The sequence below is a fragment of the Lithobates pipiens genome, unplaced genomic scaffold (genome assembly GCF_037356315.1).
Source record: "Lithobates pipiens isolate NorthernLeopardFrog02 unplaced genomic scaffold, aLitPip1_a1.2 Scaffold_13, whole genome shotgun sequence".
Lineage (NCBI taxonomy): Eukaryota > Metazoa > Chordata > Amphibia > Anura > Ranidae > Lithobates > Lithobates pipiens.
In genome coordinates, this window is record NW_027507718.1 from 328,948,073 (window position 1) to 328,968,134 (window position 20,062).

The window sequence follows — 20,062 nt, forward strand, 5'->3', positions numbered from 1 at the left end:
GAGCAGTTATCTACACCACTCCCCCCCCAACAACCCGCTGTCTTCTGGGAGAGACGAGTCCCAGGAGATAGCAGAGACCAGTGGGAAAGAGCAGTGCGAGATGCGCAGTTGGGAACCAGGAAGTGAAGCCACAAGGCTTCACTTCCAGATTCCATTACCAACGATGGTGGTGGCAGCAGCACCTGAGAGCCACGGAAGAGATCGTCTTTGGGTGCCGAAATCACGGGTGCCCTGGACAGGTAAGCGTCCATATTTTAAAAGTCAGCAGCTGCTGTATTTGTAGCTGCTTACTTAAAAAAAAAAAAAAAAAAAAAAAAGCGTAACTCCGCTTTTAAGCTTAGAGATAGATTGTATAATTCATTTATGTAAATGTATTCTAACACTTTAATATGAGCGAAAGAAATCGTCAACAAAAAAAACACTGTCATTCGCCACTACACGATTGATAGGTTCTCAGACATACAGGGGATTATTTACTAAAACTAGAGTGCAGCTCTGCATAGAAACCGATCAGCTTCCAGGTTTTATTGTCAAAGCTTAATTGAACAAGCTGAAGTTAGAAGCTGATTGGCTACCATGCACAGCTGCACCAAATTGCGTGCACTAGGTTTAGTAAATCTCCCCCACGGGGTGCTGTTCACTCTTTATTTCTCAAAGGGTTTAGTTTTATTTGAATGGTGCTGAAATATCCTTTTATCTCAGGGATATGCAATTAGTGGACCTCCAGCTGTTGCTAAACTACAAGTCCCATCATGCCTCTGCCTCTGGCTGTCATGCTTGTGGCTCTGAGTCTTGCTATGCCTCATGGGAATTGTAGTTCTGCAACAGCTGGAGGTCCGCTAATTGCATATCCCTGCTTTATCTCCTTCTTTCTTCTTCCCTTTTTTTTTTTTTTTATTTTTTTTTTTTTATATATTGACATGACCATATGGCAATCTTTTATTGCAGATTTTAGATGTTTGCTTGTTGTCATAGATGCATTCTTTGTATCTAGTTTCTTAGTAAGAATGAGGTTCTACTGGGAGGTGCACAAGTTCCAGCTATTCTTTAGAAAGAGACCTGCTAGCAAGGTTAGGTTGCAAAGTAGAGGTGAAACCAATTTCTTGCAGAAGATTTTAGTAAAATTTCTTATATACCCAGGAGTTTGTACTCGTTTATTCAGAAAGCTAAATATGAATAAAATGTAAATAACTTGCACAGGTTAATGGATAGTGACAATTATGTGTTAATATTACTAATTTACTCCCCAATTTATTGTATAGCTGCTCATTGGTCAGCATGTGTTTCAAAACAAATAGTATAATATGAAGCTCATGAAGTTTGCTAACTACAGGGAGAAATGCATTTGCCTAGCGGCAATTTTATTTATCCACGTAAAAAGTGGCAACTGCATCAGCATGGTTTCCCTTCAAAATTCCAGAAACTCCTATAGTAAGATCAGCCACATATGATTCACTAACGCTGTAAATAGTTGCCCAACACTCAAGGATAGGAGGATTGAGGACTAAACCAAAGGTTAGAGGAGAGTAAAACCTGGGAATCGCAAACCTTGATTCACCTAAATGTATCCATGTAGACTTGTCCAATCTGTGGAGAAAAATATAACCTAATAACCATGATTGTATGTATTCCAATGTGTAATTCTCCAGACAGCAGACAGATATGCAATGATGTTTCAGGGGAAACTAAATGTGCAAGTTAATTTAATCATCGCTAGTGCTGGGTTGCCAGTAAAGGTTTAAAATCAGTGGGATATTACTACAGGGGAGGAGAAAGAAGGCAGATGCAAGGATGAAGTCTCCACCAGCTTTATTATAAAGGCTATGGTTCTCATAGATCGTTGGGGTGGGTTCTCTAGTACATCAGAAACTTGCTAACGTAATGCACAACAATGAGTTTTCCTGTGAACTAAATGGATGAGAAGAGAGAGTTGATCCTTGGACCTGTTTGGGATATGCACATATAATTTGTATGATCTATTTTATTCTTTTGGAACAATGGGTTTTACTCTCTGTAGTGTAGTTTAAACTAGTTTATTTTTTTTGTTCTTTTTAGGTGCTGTGTGTGTGTGTGTGTGTGTGTGTGTGTGTGTGTGTGTATAGTTATGTTTTTCCTATTTATTTATGTTTTAATTGTGTTTTCTTTCAGATTGTGCCACATGTTGTAAATCTGGTACGGTCTTTTAAAAGTGATGGCCTCCCATCCAGTTCAGCATTCCTTGTTCAGTTTTCCGAACTGATGCACTGCATGATCTATCACTATTCTGGATTCCCAGACCTTTATGAACCTATCTTGGAAGCACTTAAGGTAAAAGCTCTTTTTTATTTATTTTTATTTTTTTCACACTATCGCAAACTTTTCCTCAGTGTCCCTTAACAGGCCATGTCTTCTAGATCTCCCCGGTTGAATGAGGGAATCACTTTGAGTGTTTAACTTTTTAAATATTACAAATGTCTGAGTGCCTTGAAGTCTGGGGAAAAAAAATAAACCGTCCCTAAACCCAGGTTTTAGGTTTAGGAAACATTGGCTTAGAGCAGCCTTTCTCATCCTTTGTAACACAGAGGAACCCTTGAAATAGTTCTCCGGTCTCGGGGGAACCCCTGCTAAAAATGAGAAATCTACAACTGTGATGGTCAGTGGGAAGAATGCTCCTTACACTTCTGGCCATTGGGAAGAATTACCTCCTTACAGATAGCTAAAAAGATCAATAGTGTCAGTGGGAACTTATCTGAGAGGCAGAAATTGCCCAATGCTGAAGGAACCCCTAGCAGCCTTTTGGAGGAACCCTGGTTGAGAATCACTGGCTTAGAGAATACAGGTGTTACAATGCCTTTCTCACAGGGCATTTGAAATTTTTAATTTTTGCATACTTTGCTTAGTTTATATTTGCATTGTTGTGAGATAAATACTGCAAATGCAGGATAAAGTCTGCCCATCTGAGAACACAGTAAATAAGGGTCCTTTCACACGGGGCGGATCAGTGATCATCCACCCGGTGGATATCCGCTTGCTCAGCGGGGATCGCTCCGTTGATCCCTGCTGAGCAGGAAGATGACAGGTCCATCTCTGCGCAGGGACGGACCTGTCAGAGCGCCGCTCTCCCCTATCCAATCCGATGACCGATGGAAAAGTAGGCTTTTCCTCCATCACACTTTTTCGGAGCGGGTCGGATGTCAGCGGACATTTCACCGCTGACATCCGACGCTCTATAGACCTCTATGGAGCATCCGTTCACGTCAGCCTAAAAAACTGACAGGCGGACCTCAACGGATCATCCATGTGAAAGAGGCCTACAGGTGTTAAGAGTACCAGCAGTTTCACTCACCACAGCTGCAGCAGAAGGGATGTTAATGAAGCCCATACAGAGAAATACAGGGGCTTCCATTTCTGAACTATATTCTACATCATAAATACAAATGTCACGTGGTGCAAAGGATGGAGTTAGCATTTAAAAATGTATACATTTAATGCATAGTTTTACGCGAAGGGTGCTGATTGCAAATTTAGGCAAATTGAGAAGCTTGGTCTAATATAAAAGTAGAACAGAATCTGAAAAATTTGTATTGTTTTTTGTTTTTATTTTTTTAACCTCATTTAAAGGCCACAAAAATGTGTAATTTGATCACACAGAATGTGAAAAAGCAAAGCATGAGACTGTGATTTAAAAAAGAACTCCCTAGTACAAAACGCACAGTACCCTAAAATGCTTCATTGTGTAAGCTGTACACTCTAGAACAATGGTAAATCCACACAATGCATGTAACACCGAACAATGGCACTTTGTCTAAAGAACCTACACAGGACAAGCTGAAAGTGCAGCCTATAGAATGCAGTGAAAGCAGGACTAACCATTTTGTTTCAGGGACTAACCCCTTGTCAGATTCCATTGTTAGTGTGTACACCTACATTTAGCACATCACATTCATAATTTATATTTAAAATGATGGAGTTGCACTGTTTCCTCTTTAAAGAAAAGGTGGGCATCTCTGTTTAGTAATGCAAATATATCCCTCTACAACTCTTGCATAGATATAGTACATACAGTATATACAGGAGGAAGATGGTCAAGCCAAGGTCACTGCCTTGGTGTTCGGGGAACAAAATGTAATAAAGTGAATTCTCTAGGCACTCTGAGAGCTTCATATAAGAGCAAAATGGCAGATAGAATGTTTATTCAACCAAATATTTCATTGGCACGCACTTTGAGTAACTGTTTGGATTTAAATATAGTACAGTAGTAGTTATTGGCATTCAGCTGGACATATTCTGTAATGTCAAATGCATTTTGTAGCTTCTCCAAGGTTTTCAGTTGTAAAGAGTGTCAAGAAGATACCCCAGCATCGATATTGGTCTGTATCCAAACATTTTATCTGCCATTTAGCTCCTCCTTTCACACCCTCTGATTGCCCAGAGCCATCAAGATGTATATATTTGTATTTGTGTATTATACATACACACTTTATCTACCCTGCATTCAGCTTTAAATGTTCGCAATGAAGTCTTCGCAATTTTGTTTTACTTTGCTTTAGATATAGGCAACCAAAACCAGCTGGTGTGTGTCACACAAAGATCTTCAATATTCATTCATCGGGCAGGCGGCTTATATGACAGGGCAATCTGATAATATGGCTACCACTAGTATCCAACAACTTAATCATTACAGTGCAGTACTGGAAATGACTGATGTCTTTCTGTGGCCCTGTCCCCATTGCTCAGGGTCTACCTCCATGTTCTCTAGTATGCTGTTTTATATTACAAACACCTGCTGGGCAGAACCAACCATCGGACGCCTGTAATTCCATACAAAATTCAAGTACCATGTAAGTCCTACAGAGGTAACAGTTGTTGCAGGTGACTCAAGGCAGGGCAATATAAGCCAGTAAGAGCCCTGGCCTGCCACAGCTTACCTCAAGTTCCCATGTCAGCCTGTACACAATCACAAACTACGCAAGTATGTCAGTTAGTGGTGTTCTGGCATTGCCCCTGGTGTCTAAACTACCTTTATTCAGTCTAGGAAAGGTAGTGGATAACTGAAAAGCAGCAGGTCGAGTAGGCCATCCATGACAAGTGAAGGAAAATGGCAACCCATCAATATCAGAGCACATTATACAGCAAATAGTTAAACTACACCTAAACAATTTGCTAATGAAAAATGGCTTGCTTAACACACATTACTATACAATAATAATGAAATGGAATGATACAATTACAACATTGAAATAGAAGTCCTAAGTCAATTACTAGGATGTAATTAAACACAAAAATACTATTATAAAAAATTGCATAATACGAAAAACGAGTTTCATAATGAATATTATATATGTATGAAATATGGGGATAACATTTTCTGCCAGCTCTTAGTGTGGCGTAATCTATAAGATGAATCCTCCAAAATTATATGTTACTTTCATACTGGGCCAATTCTGGCATTCCGCTTCTACATGTAAAAATCGTATTTTTTTTTTTTTATGTATATAAAATTACTCAGAACTTATATATATTTCTCATTAAATACATTTTAGCAGGGACCCTAAGTAATAAAATAGCGGTCATTACAATTTTTTATGTCACGCAGTATTTGTGTAGCAATTTTTCAAACACTTTCACGAATTAAAAAAAATAAAACGGTAAAGTTAGCCCAAATTTGTAATGTAACCATCCCCTGTAATAGGAATAGGGCATGATAGGTCCTCTTTACACCGAGATCTGGGGTCTAGAAGTCCCCAGATCTTGCCTGGAAAATCTGAGATCAGAAAAAAAACAAAAAAAACGATCTTGGCTTCCCAGCCGAAAAAAAACAGCAGTGTTCACATCTGCCGGTGGCCGTAAATTACATCATGCCCGGCCTCCAACTGTCATAGAGATGACCGGGGACCATCTGTTCCTCGGTCAGCTCTATGGTAAACGTCTCCTCATACCATTTGAACAGCCACTATGTTTGTTTTTACTGTGCAGGGAATCGCCGGCAGAAAAAATATCTGAATGAAAGCTGCAGTGGCAAGGGTGTGCAAAACGACATACCTGTACGTCGCTGCGTAATGGGCTTCGGACTCTATGCCCATGGGTGGCCCGCGATCATGAAACAGAGGCAGAAGCGGGGAGATGCCTATGTAAACAAGGCATTTCCCTGTTCTGCCTAGCAACATGACAGGAATCTACTGCTCCCAGTGATGGGGAGCAGTGATCTCGCTCATGTTCTGGTGAGCCCACCCCCCCCTACAGTTACAACATGCCCAGGGAACACACTTAACCCCTTGATCGCCCCCCCTAGTGTTTAACCTCTTTCCTGCCAGTGACATTTACACAGTAATCAGTGCATTTTTATAGCACTGGTCCCAAAATGGTGTCAAAAGTATCTGATCTGTCCACTGCAATGTCTGTCATGATAAAAATCTCAGATCGCCGTCATTACTAATAAAAAATAAAAATTATATTAAAAGCCATAAATATATCCCCTATTTTGTAACTTTTGCGCTAACATACGCTTATTGCAGTATTTTTTTTGGGGGGGGGGGGAGAATGTAGAATACATATCTGCTTAAACTGATTTATATATATATTTTTTGGGGATATTTATTATAGCAAAAATTTAAAAAAAATATAGCTTTTCTTTTCAAAATGTTCGTTCTTGTTTTTTTTTTTTTTTTTGTTTATAGCACAAAAAATAAAAACCGCAGAGGTGATCAAATACCACCAAAGAAAAGCTCTATTTGTGGGAAAAAATTCAGTTTTGTTAGGGTACAACGTCGCACGACCGCGCAATTGTCTGTTAAAGGGACACAGTGCCGTATTGCAAAAAAGGGCTTGATCGGAAAGGGGGTAAATCCTTCTGGGGCTGAAGTGGTTAACGAAGTGCTGTATTAGGTCCTCTGATAATGAAATAAATTATGGTTTACTGTTTTATTTTTTTACCTTTCCTAGATTTACAGGTTGCTTGGACAACCAAGTGGGCATAGTGAGGGATAGTACCACATTACCAAGTTAGCCCTGTTGCTAACTTTCGGACTTGCGCTCAGGATTGTGTTCATGTTACTATGAAAACTCAAAGTAAGCTGTGGTGGGCCACTGCTTTTATTGGCTGCTACTTGCAGCTTCTAAACACAGCTTACCTTTTGCGGGCCTTGTATGTTGCTTGAATTTGTATGGAACTGCTCACGTGTACGGCTGATGGCTGCAAGTGCTGATCAGTGTGTTGTGGCGGGATGGCAGTCCATCGGTCAGAACACAAAGGCACAGTGGAAGACCTTGCTGCATTAACAGTGTGTGTGTGTGTGTGTGTGTGTGTGTGTGTGTGTGTGTGTGTTTTAGTCCGGCCATCTATCAGTTTTTTGTTTGTTTGTTTTTTTCCAGCCCACTGGGTTGAACAAACAAACTTTACATGTGTGCCAGGTTTTAGGGGTTGATTCTGGCCTGCAAGAGTTTGATATAAGCATCACTGGGGGTTAGGAAAAGGGGTGGGGCCCCAGAAATCAGCCATTTCCGCCCGTTGGTTTTACCCTCTTCTTGCCTGATGAATAATATTTATATGTTGATGTACACATAAGTTGTATCGATTTTTTTTTTTTTTTTTTTTTTTTTTTTATCCAATAAATAAGCTTCACAAGGCCACTGCGCTATTTTGTGCTGTGTGTCTTTTTTTTTTTTGTTTTGTTTTTTAAATCTGTCAGAAGTTGTAATATGGAAATGCTTATACGTGGAAAGAAAAGATGTTAATAAAATGTTTGTGCACACTTGAGTTTTGGAATGCAAGTCTCAGTCTTTAAATTCAGGGCAGTTGGATATATAGTAAAGGAGGGGAGAGAGTTTGGCCCTTTAACAAAGGAAGGATATTTTGCAAGCTATTTAAAGCAGAAATTCAGTCAATTTCTGCCAGTAAATACCTTATACAGCCCACTTCCTTTTTCTTGTCTGGGGAAAAAAAGCCTAGGTTTATCCCATCATGCACAACTGTCACTCTTGTGAGAGTTTGCCAGGAAGGGAGGGAGGATGAGTTATAAGAGGGCCAATGAGAGCTACAGAGCTGGAGGTGTGCATCTGTGTAAATCCAGGAAGTGAAGCTTCAGCTGCCCACAGTTAAAATGTATGCAGCCAGACTTTAGTGGAGGGAGATTTCTGCAGCATAGTTGGCAAGTGCAGAATTGCAGTATATATAAAATATGCAAAGTGGTTGGTGGGAAGCTTCAGAATGGCAAAGATGTTTTTATTACAGATTATGCAAGCAGACTGCAGTTCCTCTTTAAGAAATTTTTGTTTGCATGTTATTAAAAGTTAAAGGGTTTTATTTCTATAAGCGATGGTAACATGGGGCAATTCCATAATTTTCTGAAGTATTTGCTAAAGTGAAATGCAAGTCCACTGACTACATGTCTGTCTTTTATTCTTCTTCTACATTCAGGACTTGCCAAAGCCACCTGAAGAGAAAGTAAAACTCATATTAAACCAAAGTGCCTGGACATCGCAATCCAATGCTTTGGCTTCATGTCTACCCAGGCTATCAGGGAAATCCGAAACTGGAAAAACTGGTCTCATTAATCTAGGGAATACCTGTTATATGAATAGTGTCCTACAAGCACTTTTTATGGCTACAGAGTAAGTGCTATCATGTTTATTTTACATATTGTATACACTATACAGTGGGTAAAATAAGTATGAACACATCACCATTTTCCTAGGTAAATATATTTCTAAAGGTGCTATTGACATGAACTTTTCACCACATGTCAGTAACAACCCATGCAATCCATACATACAAAGAAACCAAAACAAATCCGTTCAGAAATGAAGTTCTGTTTAATAAAATGGAATGACACAGGGAAAAAGTTTTGAATACACAAAGGTAGGTGCAAAAAGGCAGAGAGAAAGCCAAGGCACCATTAAATCTATCAGTAATTAGAAAGCAATCCTGCCCAATGTCAGTGCATATGAAGATCAACTGGTTCAATCTCAACTGATGGCCTTCAAAATGGTGTCACACAGGAAACCTCTCATGATGAGTAAAAGCAAAGGGCTCTTTCAAGACCTTCTCAACCTTTGTTGCAAAACATACTCGTGGCATTGGTTACAGAAGGATTCCTAAACTTCTGAATGTTCCAGTGTGCACTGTTGGGGCCATAATCCAGAAGTGGAAAAACATAATTTCACCATAAACTGGCCACTTCCAGGTGCTCCTCAAAAGATTTCTGACAGAGAAGTGAAAAGAATAATCAGAAGAGTTGTCCAGGACCCAAGGAGCTTCAGAAAGACCTGGAATTAGCAGGGACAATTGTTTCAAAGAAAACAATAAGTGATGCACTCAACTGCCATGGTTTGTATGCATGCTCACGACGCAAAACTCCATTACTGAAGAAAAAGCATGTTGAAGCTGCACAACATTTAGGCCCCTTTCACACTGGGGCGGTGCGGGCGTCGCTATTTTTAGCGGCGCTTTACCATCGTTTTAGTGGCGGTCTGCGGGCGCTAGCGGGGTGGTTTTAACCCCCGCTAGCGGCCGAAAAAGGGTTAAAACCGCCCGCAAAGCGCCGCGCTGTCCCATTGATTTCAATGGGTAGGAGCGGTTTAGGAGCGGTGAATTCACCGCTCCAAAGATGCGGCTAGCAGGACTTTTTTCACTGTCCTGCCAGCACACCGCTTCAGTGTGAAAGCCCTCCGGCTTTCACACTGGAGTGAAAGGGGCCGGTTTTTTTCAGGCGCTACACAGGCGCTATTTTTAGCGCTGTAACGCCTGAAAACCGCCCCCGTGTGAAAGGGGCCTTAGACAAGCCTGTGAAATACTGTGCGAATAAGTCTAGTCAGATGAGAACAAAAACTGAACTGTTTGGGTGTCATAATACACACCATGTTTGTTCAAATGGCACTGCACGTCACCCCAAAAACACCATACCAACAGAGAACTTTGGAGGTGAGAACATCATGGTGTGGTGTTTTTCAGCGTACGGTACTGGCAAACTTCATATCATTGAAGGAAGGATGAATGGAAAAATGTACCAAGGCGTTCTTAATAAAAAAAAAAAATCTGCTACCATCTACCAGGATGATGATGAAATGAGGGTGGCCATTTCCGCAAGACCATGATCCCAAACGCAAAGCCAAGGAAACTCTCAATCAGTTTCAAAGAGAAAATAAAGCGGTTACAATGGCCCAGCCAATCACCTGACTTGAATCCAGTAGAAATCTATGAAAAGAAATATAGATCGAAGTTCACAGAAGAGGCCCATGGAACTTTCAAGATTTGAAGACTGTGTGCAACAATGGGCCAAAATCACACCTGAGCAATGCATGTGACTAGTTTCTCCATAAAGGAGGCCTCTTGAAGCTGTCATTGCCAACAAAGGATTTTGTACAAGTATTACATTTCAGTTAGCATGCTCATTACTTCTGTGTCATTCCATTTTATTATACATAACCTAATTTCTAAACATAATTGTTTTTGGTTTCTTTGTATGTATAAATTGCATGGGTTGTTACCGACGTGAGAATTTTTAATGTCAAAATCACCTTTAGAAATATATTTACCTAGAAAAATGGTGACGTGTTCAATACCTCTTTTCCCTGCTATACATATATACAGAACTGTACAAAATTTTTAGGCAGGTGTGTAAAAATGCTGTAAATTAAGAATGCTTTCAGAAATAGAAGTGTGAATAGTTTTATTTTTTATCAATTAACAAAATAGAAAGTAAATGAACAGAAGAGAAATCCAAATCAAATCAATATTTGGTGTGACCACCCTTTGCCTTCAAAACCGCCATCAATTCTTCTTGGTACACTTGCACAGTTTTTGAAGGAACTTGGCAGGTAGGTTATTCCAAACATTTTGGAGAACTAACCACAGATCTTCTGTGGATGTAAGCTGCCTTAAATCCTTCTGTCTCTTCATGTAATCCCAGACAGATGCAATGTTGAGATCAGGGCTCTATGGGGGCCAAACCATCATTTCCAGGACTCCTTGTTTACACTGAAGATAGTTCTTAGCCATATAATAGCAGCTACAAAAAGTGTAGCTGCTGACTTTTAATAATCAGACAATCACCTGTCCCACGATGCAGGTGAACGAAGCCCCCCCCCCCCCCCCCCCGGCACCGAAATTGTGACTGTGGGAGCCCGTCTGCGCTCTGTTATTGGCCGGGCAATCTTCTGGGACCTGTGATGTGTCCCAGAAGATTGCACAGAGGGAGGGGGGAGGTGAACTTCCGTCTGGCTCTGCAGAGCCCTGGAAGGAAGTGGAAGTTGGATGCCCCAAAAAAAAAAAAAAATGCTTGCCAAATGTGGCATGTCAGGGGGTCACCTTCACTTAAAGTGGAAGTTCTATTTTTGGGTGGCAATATGCTTTAATGAGATTTGGGTGTTTTGGGGTGGTTGTCCTGTGGTAGAATAAATTGGGCCAGTCGCACGCCTCCCTGATGGTATGGCATGATGGATAATTATCTGCCTTTTTTTCTCGGCTTTGACACCATTGATCCTGACCAAATCTCTCTATGCCAGTTCCTATGTTTTTGTGCGTAGGACATGGAAAAAAGGCTAAGTGACTTTAAGGGTAAATGTTGCTCATTAAAAAATATAAGTGCAAAGCAAAAAAAGATGATTGCATGGGGTTGTTATGCTTTATGTAAGGGGGTATTCAAAATATTTTAGGTAGACACACTCTTCCCATGCAGGACAAAGGGACATGATCTCATCGGAACAAACAGTGGTGACTCTTTCCAATAGCAGACTGCAGTAAAAACTTGACATAGGGTTTAATTCTTTTCCCATGCCATCCAAAAAAATAGTTATGCCTACTACAGGTGTTCCTCAAAAAATTTGAATATCGTGCAAAAGTTCATTTATTTCACTAATGCAGCTTAAAAGGTGAAAGTAATATGAGATAGACTTATTACATGCAAAGCAAGATAGTTCACGACATGATTTGTCATAATTGGGGTGATTATGGCGTCCAGTTTATGAGAACCCCAAATCCACAATCTCAAATATTGTGAAAAGGTGCAATATTCTAGGCTCAAAGTGTCCCACTCTAATCGGATAATTAAGCCATAACACATGCAAAGGGTCCCTGAGCCTTTAAACGGTCTCTCAGTCTGGTTCAGTAAGAATCACAATCATGGGAAAGACTGCCGACCTGGCAGTTGTGCAGAAAACCATCATTGACACCCTCCATAAGGAGGGAAAGCCTCAAAAGGTAATTTCAAAAGAAATTGATGTTCCCAAAGTGCTGTATCAAAGCACATTAATATAACGTTGTGTGGAAGAAAAAGGTGCACAAGCAGCAGGGATGACCGCAGCCTGGAGAGGATTGTCAGGAAAAGGCTATTCAAAAGTGTTGGGGACTTTCACAAGGAGTGGACTGAGGCTGGAGTCAGTGCATCAAGGGATCGTGGACATGGGCTTCAAATGTCATATTCCTCTTGTCAAGCCACTCCTGAAAAACGAACGTCAGACGTGTCTTACCTCGGCTAAAGAAAAACCGACCTGGTCTGTTGCTCAGTGGTCCAAAGTACTCTTTTCTGATGAGAGCAAATTTTGCATCTAATTTGGAAACCAAGTACCCAGAGTATGGAGGAAGAATGGAGATGCACACAATGCAAGATGCTTGAAGTCCAGTGTGAAGTTTCCACAGTCTGTGTTTTGGAGAGCCATGTCATCTGCTGGTGTTGGTCCACTGTGCTTCATTAAGTTCAGGGTCAACGCAGCCATCTACCAGGAGATTTTGAAGCATGCTTCCTTCCGCAGACAAGCTCTATTGGGATGCTGACTTCATTTTCCAGCAGGACTTGGCACCTGCCCACACTGTCAAAAGCACCAAAACCTGGTTCATTGACCGTGGGATTACTGTGCTTGATTGATTGGTCAGCAAACTCGCCTGACCTGAACCCCATAGAGAATCTATGGGGCATTTCCAAGAGGAAGATGAGACATGAGACCAGACAAAGCAGAAGAGCTGAAGGCCGCTATCGAAGCATCCTGGTCTTCCATAATGCCTCAGCAGTGACACAGGCTGATAGCTTCCATACCACAGCACATTGAGGCACTAATTGCTGCAAAAGGGGCCCAAACCAAGTACTGAGTACATATGCATGCTTATACTTTTCAGAGTTTCGATTATATTGTTCTATGTAGAATCCTTGTTTTATTGATTGCATGTAATATTCTAATTTTCTGAGATTGTGGATTTGGGGTTTTCATGAGCTGTAAGCCACAATCATCACAATTATGACAAATCACGGCTTGAACCATCTCATATATTAGTTAGAAATAAATTAAATAAATGAACTTTTGCATGATATTCAAATTTTTCGAGTATCGCCTGTAATACTTTTTTTTAATTCTCAGTGAAGTTTGAGCAAATGTAACTGATTTTACTGTATGATAATGGCCTGATTTTTTTTAATATAAATCTATTTAGTTTCAGGAGGCATGTGTTGTCACTGAATTTGAATGGGTGCAATTTACTAATGAAAAAACTGCAACATCTCTTTGCTTTTTTGGCACACACTCAGGTACCCTTTTATCATTCTAGACGTTGACCATTGCCTTTTATCAGTGATGACTAGCAACAAAAATCTAACTTTATTTCTCTTTGTGCAGAGGGAAGCTTATGCTCCTCAGATTTTCTTTGAGTCTTCTAGGCCACCTTGGTTCACACCACGATCTCAGCAGGACTGCTCAGAGTACCTCCGCTTTCTTTTAGACAGGTAGCTTCATTTTCTTCTTTTTGTTTTGATGTTTAAATATATAGCTTAGGTCAAGCAAACACTGTTGATATCAATTTGAAAACAAAAATGATAAGTGCACAAGGTTTAAAAATAATAGTTGTCTCTCTAGCACATGCTGGAAATTTTTTATATGCCTCTCAAGTCAAAATAACATTACAAATGGACTGTGGATTCTTGTGGTCTTTAGATGGATATTCCAAAGTGCCTGTAGCAACTAGTTTAATTTTCACTTTACTGTACTCGCAAGAAGAAAAAGGCTTCCATTGGTCACTATACCCTACATATCAACACTACTGTGCTTTGTTGAATAAGATCAGTTCTGTATCTACAGGAAGGGACTAAAGACATAGCCTGCCATTTGTCAGGCAACAATGATTTTAGAGCTGAGCTCTGGGCTGGATTTTTTTTTTTTTTTTTTTGTAGGGCTGGTTAATTCAAGGGGTACAGGAATAGGGAGTAACACTTGCCTCATCTCCGGCTGCAGTAAGCTTCCTTCATCCATGTGACTGGTCCAGCTCTGTTGCCTCAAAGGTGCTCTCTTCTGCAGTTGCACGATCACCTCCTCGATGTACAAGGTATTGTACATGATTCCAATGGATCATCCACAGTGCCAATGAGAATGGAACAGTACTGACGCTACCCAGAGCAAGAGAGTAGGTTAAATAGTCTCTTCCAGTACCCCTAGAAATAAGCATTTAATGCATGCATTATATACATAGTTGTTTGTTTTTTTGTTTATTTCAGTTCAGCTTTAAAGCAGTAGTAAGCCCAGCTCGGTAATTTTTACCTACAGGTAAGCCTATAATAAGGCTAACCTGTAGGTAAAAGGAATATCTCCCCTAAACGTGCACCGTTTAGGAGATATTCACCCTACATGCAGCCAGTGACATCACTGGTGCATGTGCTCTGAAGGTCTGGCATACTGTGCCGGAACCAAATGACGTCATTGCGGCTTCAGCCAGTTGCATAGCTGGAGTCTGCGAACCCATAAGAAAGTCAGGTGCAACATGTTGGTCCTCTCAGCAGTGATATTATAGCGCTGAAGGGCTTTGTTCTAAGGTAAGTATTTCATAATGTGCTAGTATGCAATGCATACTAACACATTATACCTATGCCTTGCAGTTTTTTGTTTTCTTTTTGGGGGAGGGGGTTTGCCACATCCGCAGTTTACATCCGCTTTACCTTTATATCTGTCAAACTTGCAAATGGTAATGGTAGAGTTGTTTTAAGATTTTGGAATGGTCATACAGTACATTAATGATGTCTGTAATTGGTAAAGCAGTATATTTTATATCTTTATAGGCTACATGAAGAAGAGAAATCCTTCAGAGCTTTGTCCTCCTCAATGCCTGCTGCTGATCCAATGGTTACTGATGATGGTTTGCAATCGTCACAATCTGGAGGGACAGATGCCCTTCCCCGAGTGCAGAACACAGGATGGGGTCTTGAAGAGAAGACTTTAATAGAGGGTATGTTTGGAGGGAAGCTACAAACTAGCATTTGCTGCCTGAACTGTAGAAGCACTTCTCAGAAGATGGAAGCCTTCACTGACCTTTCTCTGGCCTTTTGTCCGTCATCTGATAAACCTGTCCAAACCATGATCTGCTCACCAAAAGAGAAAGATGATGATTGCATAGAAATAGATGTTGCCCCATCTGGTGAAGCGCAGAGCGTTTTTGTTCTTTCAGCACAAGATGATTGTGTAAAGTCCACTGAACTACAGTCTGCTGTCAGGGGTCTTCAGTCCAGTAGTAGTAACACCTCTGTGGATGCACCAGCATGTGACAACGCATTGTCGCCTAACAGTGACCGGTGTAGAAAGGCTGATGAGGATGAAACGCCTTCTGTTACAGACTTGTTGAGCTATTTCCTAGCACCAGAGATACTTGATGGAGAAAATCGATATCATTGTGAAAAATGTGCTTCCCTTCAGAACGCTGAAAAGACTATGCATATAATAGAAGAACCGGAATACCTCATTTTAACTCTGTTAAGGTTTTCATATGACCCTAAATGTCACGTGAGACGGAAAATCCTGGATAATGTGTCCATTCCACTGGCACTTGAATTGCCAGTTGAAAGGTCTACCTCAGTGGCTTGTTCTGAAGATAGAACTCAAGATGCAGATGTTCCTGATGTCAGTGAGAACCTGGCTAAAAAGCTGAAACCATCTGGTATTGAAGATCTATGCTGCACAAAGCTTGTCCCTTATGTTCTAAGCTCTATTGTGGTCCATTCTGGTACCTCTTCAGAAAGTGGCCATTACTATTCATATGCAAGGAATGTCACCAGTACATCACAATATCTCTACCATGAGAAACCTTACCAAGGTCCTTTAGTGAGCAAAGACACCTTAAACTCAGTTGTTGAAAATGACACTGCATGTAAAGACATGTCTAAAGAATGGTTTCTGTTTAATGATAGCCGAGTGACATTTACTTCATTTCAGTCAGTTTTAAATATCACCAATCGGTTTCCAAAGGACACAGCTTATGTGCTGTTATATAAAAAGCACAGTTGTAGTGATACCAGTAATGTGCATCCTAGTGCAGTAAATGGACTTTGGGTAAATGGGGAACCACCACTTCAGAAGGAGCTGATGGATGCCATTACCAAGGACAATAAGCTCTACTTACAGGTAAAATTGCATCTACGTCTTCTGGTTGTTTTTACCTCTCCTGCCCAGCAGTTCAAAGAAACCATTCTAAAACCTGTTAAATGTTGCTTGTATCTAAGCTAAAACTTTTCTTATGTTTCGAATAGACAAGAGCAGAGTTGGAACATCTAGCAGATTTGTGTCTGTTCTGGGGTGATTCATCCTTTCTTGTCCTGGTACCATTGTTGCTAGAACTGTGAGGGAAAGCCTAACATTTTAGGTTTTTACTGAAACCGTAAGTGAGGCCATTTGTTTTGGTGACCGCTATCAAACGGGGCTTTGAGATATACTTTAAAGTAGCATTCTAACTAAATCCTAACTTGTATTGAAAATGCTCCCCCCCCCCCTCCCAGCAATTACCTGACTACAAAAGATTCAGTTGTTTTCAGGTGTCCCTCTCCATTTCCTTGCATCTGAAAAATGAAGTATAATTTTTTTTTGATGTAGGGAAATGGCAGGGAGCATCTATAAGACTAGTCAGGCTTTAGTTGGAATTCTACTTTAATTATGTCCGTAGTTTACATTGTTAGGGACTCAAGTGGTTAATCAATGGGCGTGGCGGCAGTCATATTTGCTCCATTACATACTCCAGCTCTGCTTCCTGTTTGCAGTTGTTGAACACTGTAATTGTACTGAGAATTCTGTTATTACACAAGATTGAACAACATTTACAGCTTGCTTGTGCTTTGCCAGTTTAAGCAAAGCAAAATGTGTGCTTTAATATATATTTTGAGCCATTTTTTTATTCAGGATTACTTTTAGATCAGAGGTAGACAACCCGTCAATCATGATTCCCCCTGTCGACTGCCGGCTACTGGTAGATCGCGTTCGAATCCCTGCTCTGCTGACCCTCAAGTGCTCTTCCCCACCATCATTCCCCCAGGTGGCAGAGCACAGAAGCAATGAACTCAGACGTCTTATTACCTGAGCTCTCAAGCCGGGAAGCAGTCAAAGCGAGTCCTAGGTAGCGGAGCCATTCCCTGCCCCGCAGCCTCATGTACAAGGGGCATGCTTCAAGGCAGGGAATGCGTCTGCCACCTAGGATTTGCTGTTGGATTTGACAGGACTCAGGCAAATTCGGGCTCTTGTATCCGTGTGTTCTGATCCCTGCTCGCCCTTCTCTCCAGTTCGTTCAATACGCTTATGGGTAACATCATGTGAAGAACTAGCAGTCCCAGTGGGAATCAGCATACCAGAACAGGTAGCTCTGCCATAGCAGCTTCCCTGCACTGCTCTGCACCGGAAAACCACTTATGAACCCTCCTGACCCTCCAGTAGCATGTACTCCTGACACCTCTGTAATTTGCCCTCCTGACCCCTTAGTAGTGTGCAAATAAAATTCTTGGTGCTTCTAGTTATGGAAAAGCATGTGGCTCACACCATGCAAAACACTGGGTAGTGGCAAGGAAGGAAAAGGAAGGTAAGTATATTCTGCGGGGAGGTCTACAATGCTAACCCCAAGTCCCCCATGATCTGCACTAACCTCCCGTTCCTCAGTTTCTTGCCTAGCTTCATATGACTGTGAAAGCCTCCTCCAGTGTTTATTTCTTCTGAAATAAATTCTCCTTCGCACTGGCTCTGCTTGCTTCCCGTTAGGTATAAATGGGACTGTACCCTTAGGAACTCAAGTCTTGATATCTGGCCACATTCAAATCTACCCAGCACAGAACATGGCTGGCAATTGGGTTAGTGCAGTTCAATATTCGATGAAGCATTGATGTTAAAAAATGGCTGCAGAAGAGCATAAATATTACAAAGAGTTTCTTAAGGGCCATTTAGGTGGTTTGCATATATAGAGATGTATTCATTAATGAAGGCTCCCTTTTTAATAGTAATTTGTCTGTTTGCACAGGAACAGGAACTTAATGCCCGTGCGCGGGCTCTACAAGCAGCATCTGCTTCCTGCTCGTTCAGACCCAATGGATTTGATGACAATGACCCTCCTGGAAGTTGTGGGCCGAGTGGCGGTGGTGGAGATGGAGGTTTCAGCACCATCAGCAGACTTGTCTTTTAAAAAAAAAAAATCTAAATAGTGTCCATTATGCACTGATGATTAAACCACACTGGACATTGACTTTGTAGTCCAATCTTCTCACTTCTCCAAAGTGGTGACATATCAAATTTTTCCTTCAAACACCAATATAATTATTAGGCAGCTTATAATTTATATTTGCAGAGATAATGTGTGTGTGAATTGGTGCACACCAATATTTGTTTCCTATAATGCCTTGAACTGGTTAAGCAAAGATAAATGTATATAGTGGTGCTTCAATGTAAGAACCGGAGTAACATGCACAGATGGTTTTTGTTCCCCATACAGAAATGTATCCAGAGATAGTATTGTATTATATATGGAACATGTGGTTTTGTGTTCCATTTTTCCAACGTATTGAAAGCTTTATGGTGCAATCTATGCGGAAAGCAATAACTGTCTCCTATTGTGTTCTAGTTCAGGGTATTTTTTTCCCCCCACTAAAGCTTCATTATAAGCATCAGAATATGTATGTATATAATCTGTGACATCACTTTTTAAAAAGATTGCATGAAATTCTACAGTTTTTAACCAGAAACAAATGCTAACTTTATAGTATTTCTAAGTTGTCTTAGAATTTTTTTAAAATTCTATTTCAGGGATTACATCTGCCATGTATAAACGAGGGAAAATTATGTATGTGCCTTGCAGTCCTGTAAATGAGAAATGAGATCCCTTTGGAGTGTATTATGTATTCTACATTGTCAATATTAAGAGTTGCATCTTGAACTTATTTTATTGCCAGAGAAAAAAAAAAACACAGTGGTTCCATAAATTGCTTTAATGAGTCATTATTACAGTTTTTCTGGTCTTTTCATGTATTGTGTCGGCGGTGCTCAGCAGAATTAAGACCATTGTGTAAAATTATATCTAAACCCAAGAACTAAAATTTTATATATTGCAGATTACCAGTCATCAGATGGCTGCAATTCAAAAAAACAGCAGGCGATCCTTTTTCAGATAAAAATGGTCCCGGTGGCAGATTCACCACGGGATCACTTCTATGGGCAGACAGAGAGGTGCAACCCCCCCACGCTACTTTCCCCGTTTACTGGAGATATCAATATGGGTGAAAACGATCGATGTGCTGGAGGGATGGGCAGGAAGTCACGTGAGGACAAGTTGGCCCCACTCGACTCTATGCCCTTGGAGGACCAGAGCGATGTCAAACGTCACTTCAAACCTTTAACCACTTGCCGCCCGCCCTATAGGCAATTGACGGCTGCAAAGTGGTTGCATAATCCTGACCGGACGTCATATGACGTGATCAGGATTATGAGCCACTGCGCGCCCCCAGGGGCGCACATTGCGGCGATCGTTGTTGCGGGGTGTCAGTCTGACACCCGGCAACTACGATCTCGGTAAAGTCTCCGACGGAGACTCTTTACCACGTGATCAGCCGTATCCAATCACGGCTGATCACAGTATAAATGGGAAGAGCCTGTGATCGCCTTTCCCTCACTCGCGTCTGTCAGACGCGAGTAGAGGAGAGCCGATCGGCTGCTCCTCTGACAGGGGGGGGGTCTGTGCTGATGATCGATTTATCAGCACAGCCCCCCCCCCAGGATGCCCACACTGGACCACCAGGGACGCCACCAGGGAAAAGGTAATCCTCCCTAGACCACCAGGGACAGTCAGCACAATGGGTGCCAATCAGTGCCCATA

At 41.2% G+C, this 20,062-nt stretch overlaps 1 protein-coding gene across 2 annotated transcripts in view; it reads left to right on the forward strand.

Annotated features, from left to right (window-relative positions):
• Positions 1-19,191, forward strand: part of USP38 (ubiquitin specific peptidase 38) — a 35,507-nt gene extending 16,316 nt beyond the window's left edge. For both annotated transcript variants that reach the window (XM_077476961.1, XM_077476962.1), the window contains exons 6-11: positions 2,149-2,307; positions 8,396-8,589; positions 13,400-13,493; positions 13,582-13,688; positions 15,012-16,347; positions 18,218-19,191. In XM_077476961.1, the coding sequence (XP_077333087.1) occupies positions 2,149-2,307; positions 8,396-8,589; positions 13,400-13,493; positions 13,582-13,688; positions 15,012-16,347; positions 18,218-18,379 (2,052 nt within the window). In that variant the 3' untranslated portion in view covers positions 18,380-19,191. The remainder of the gene's footprint in view (positions 1-2,148; positions 2,308-8,395; positions 8,590-13,399; positions 13,494-13,581; positions 13,689-15,011; positions 16,348-18,217) is intronic.
• Positions 19,192-20,062: the final 871 nt, after the last annotated feature.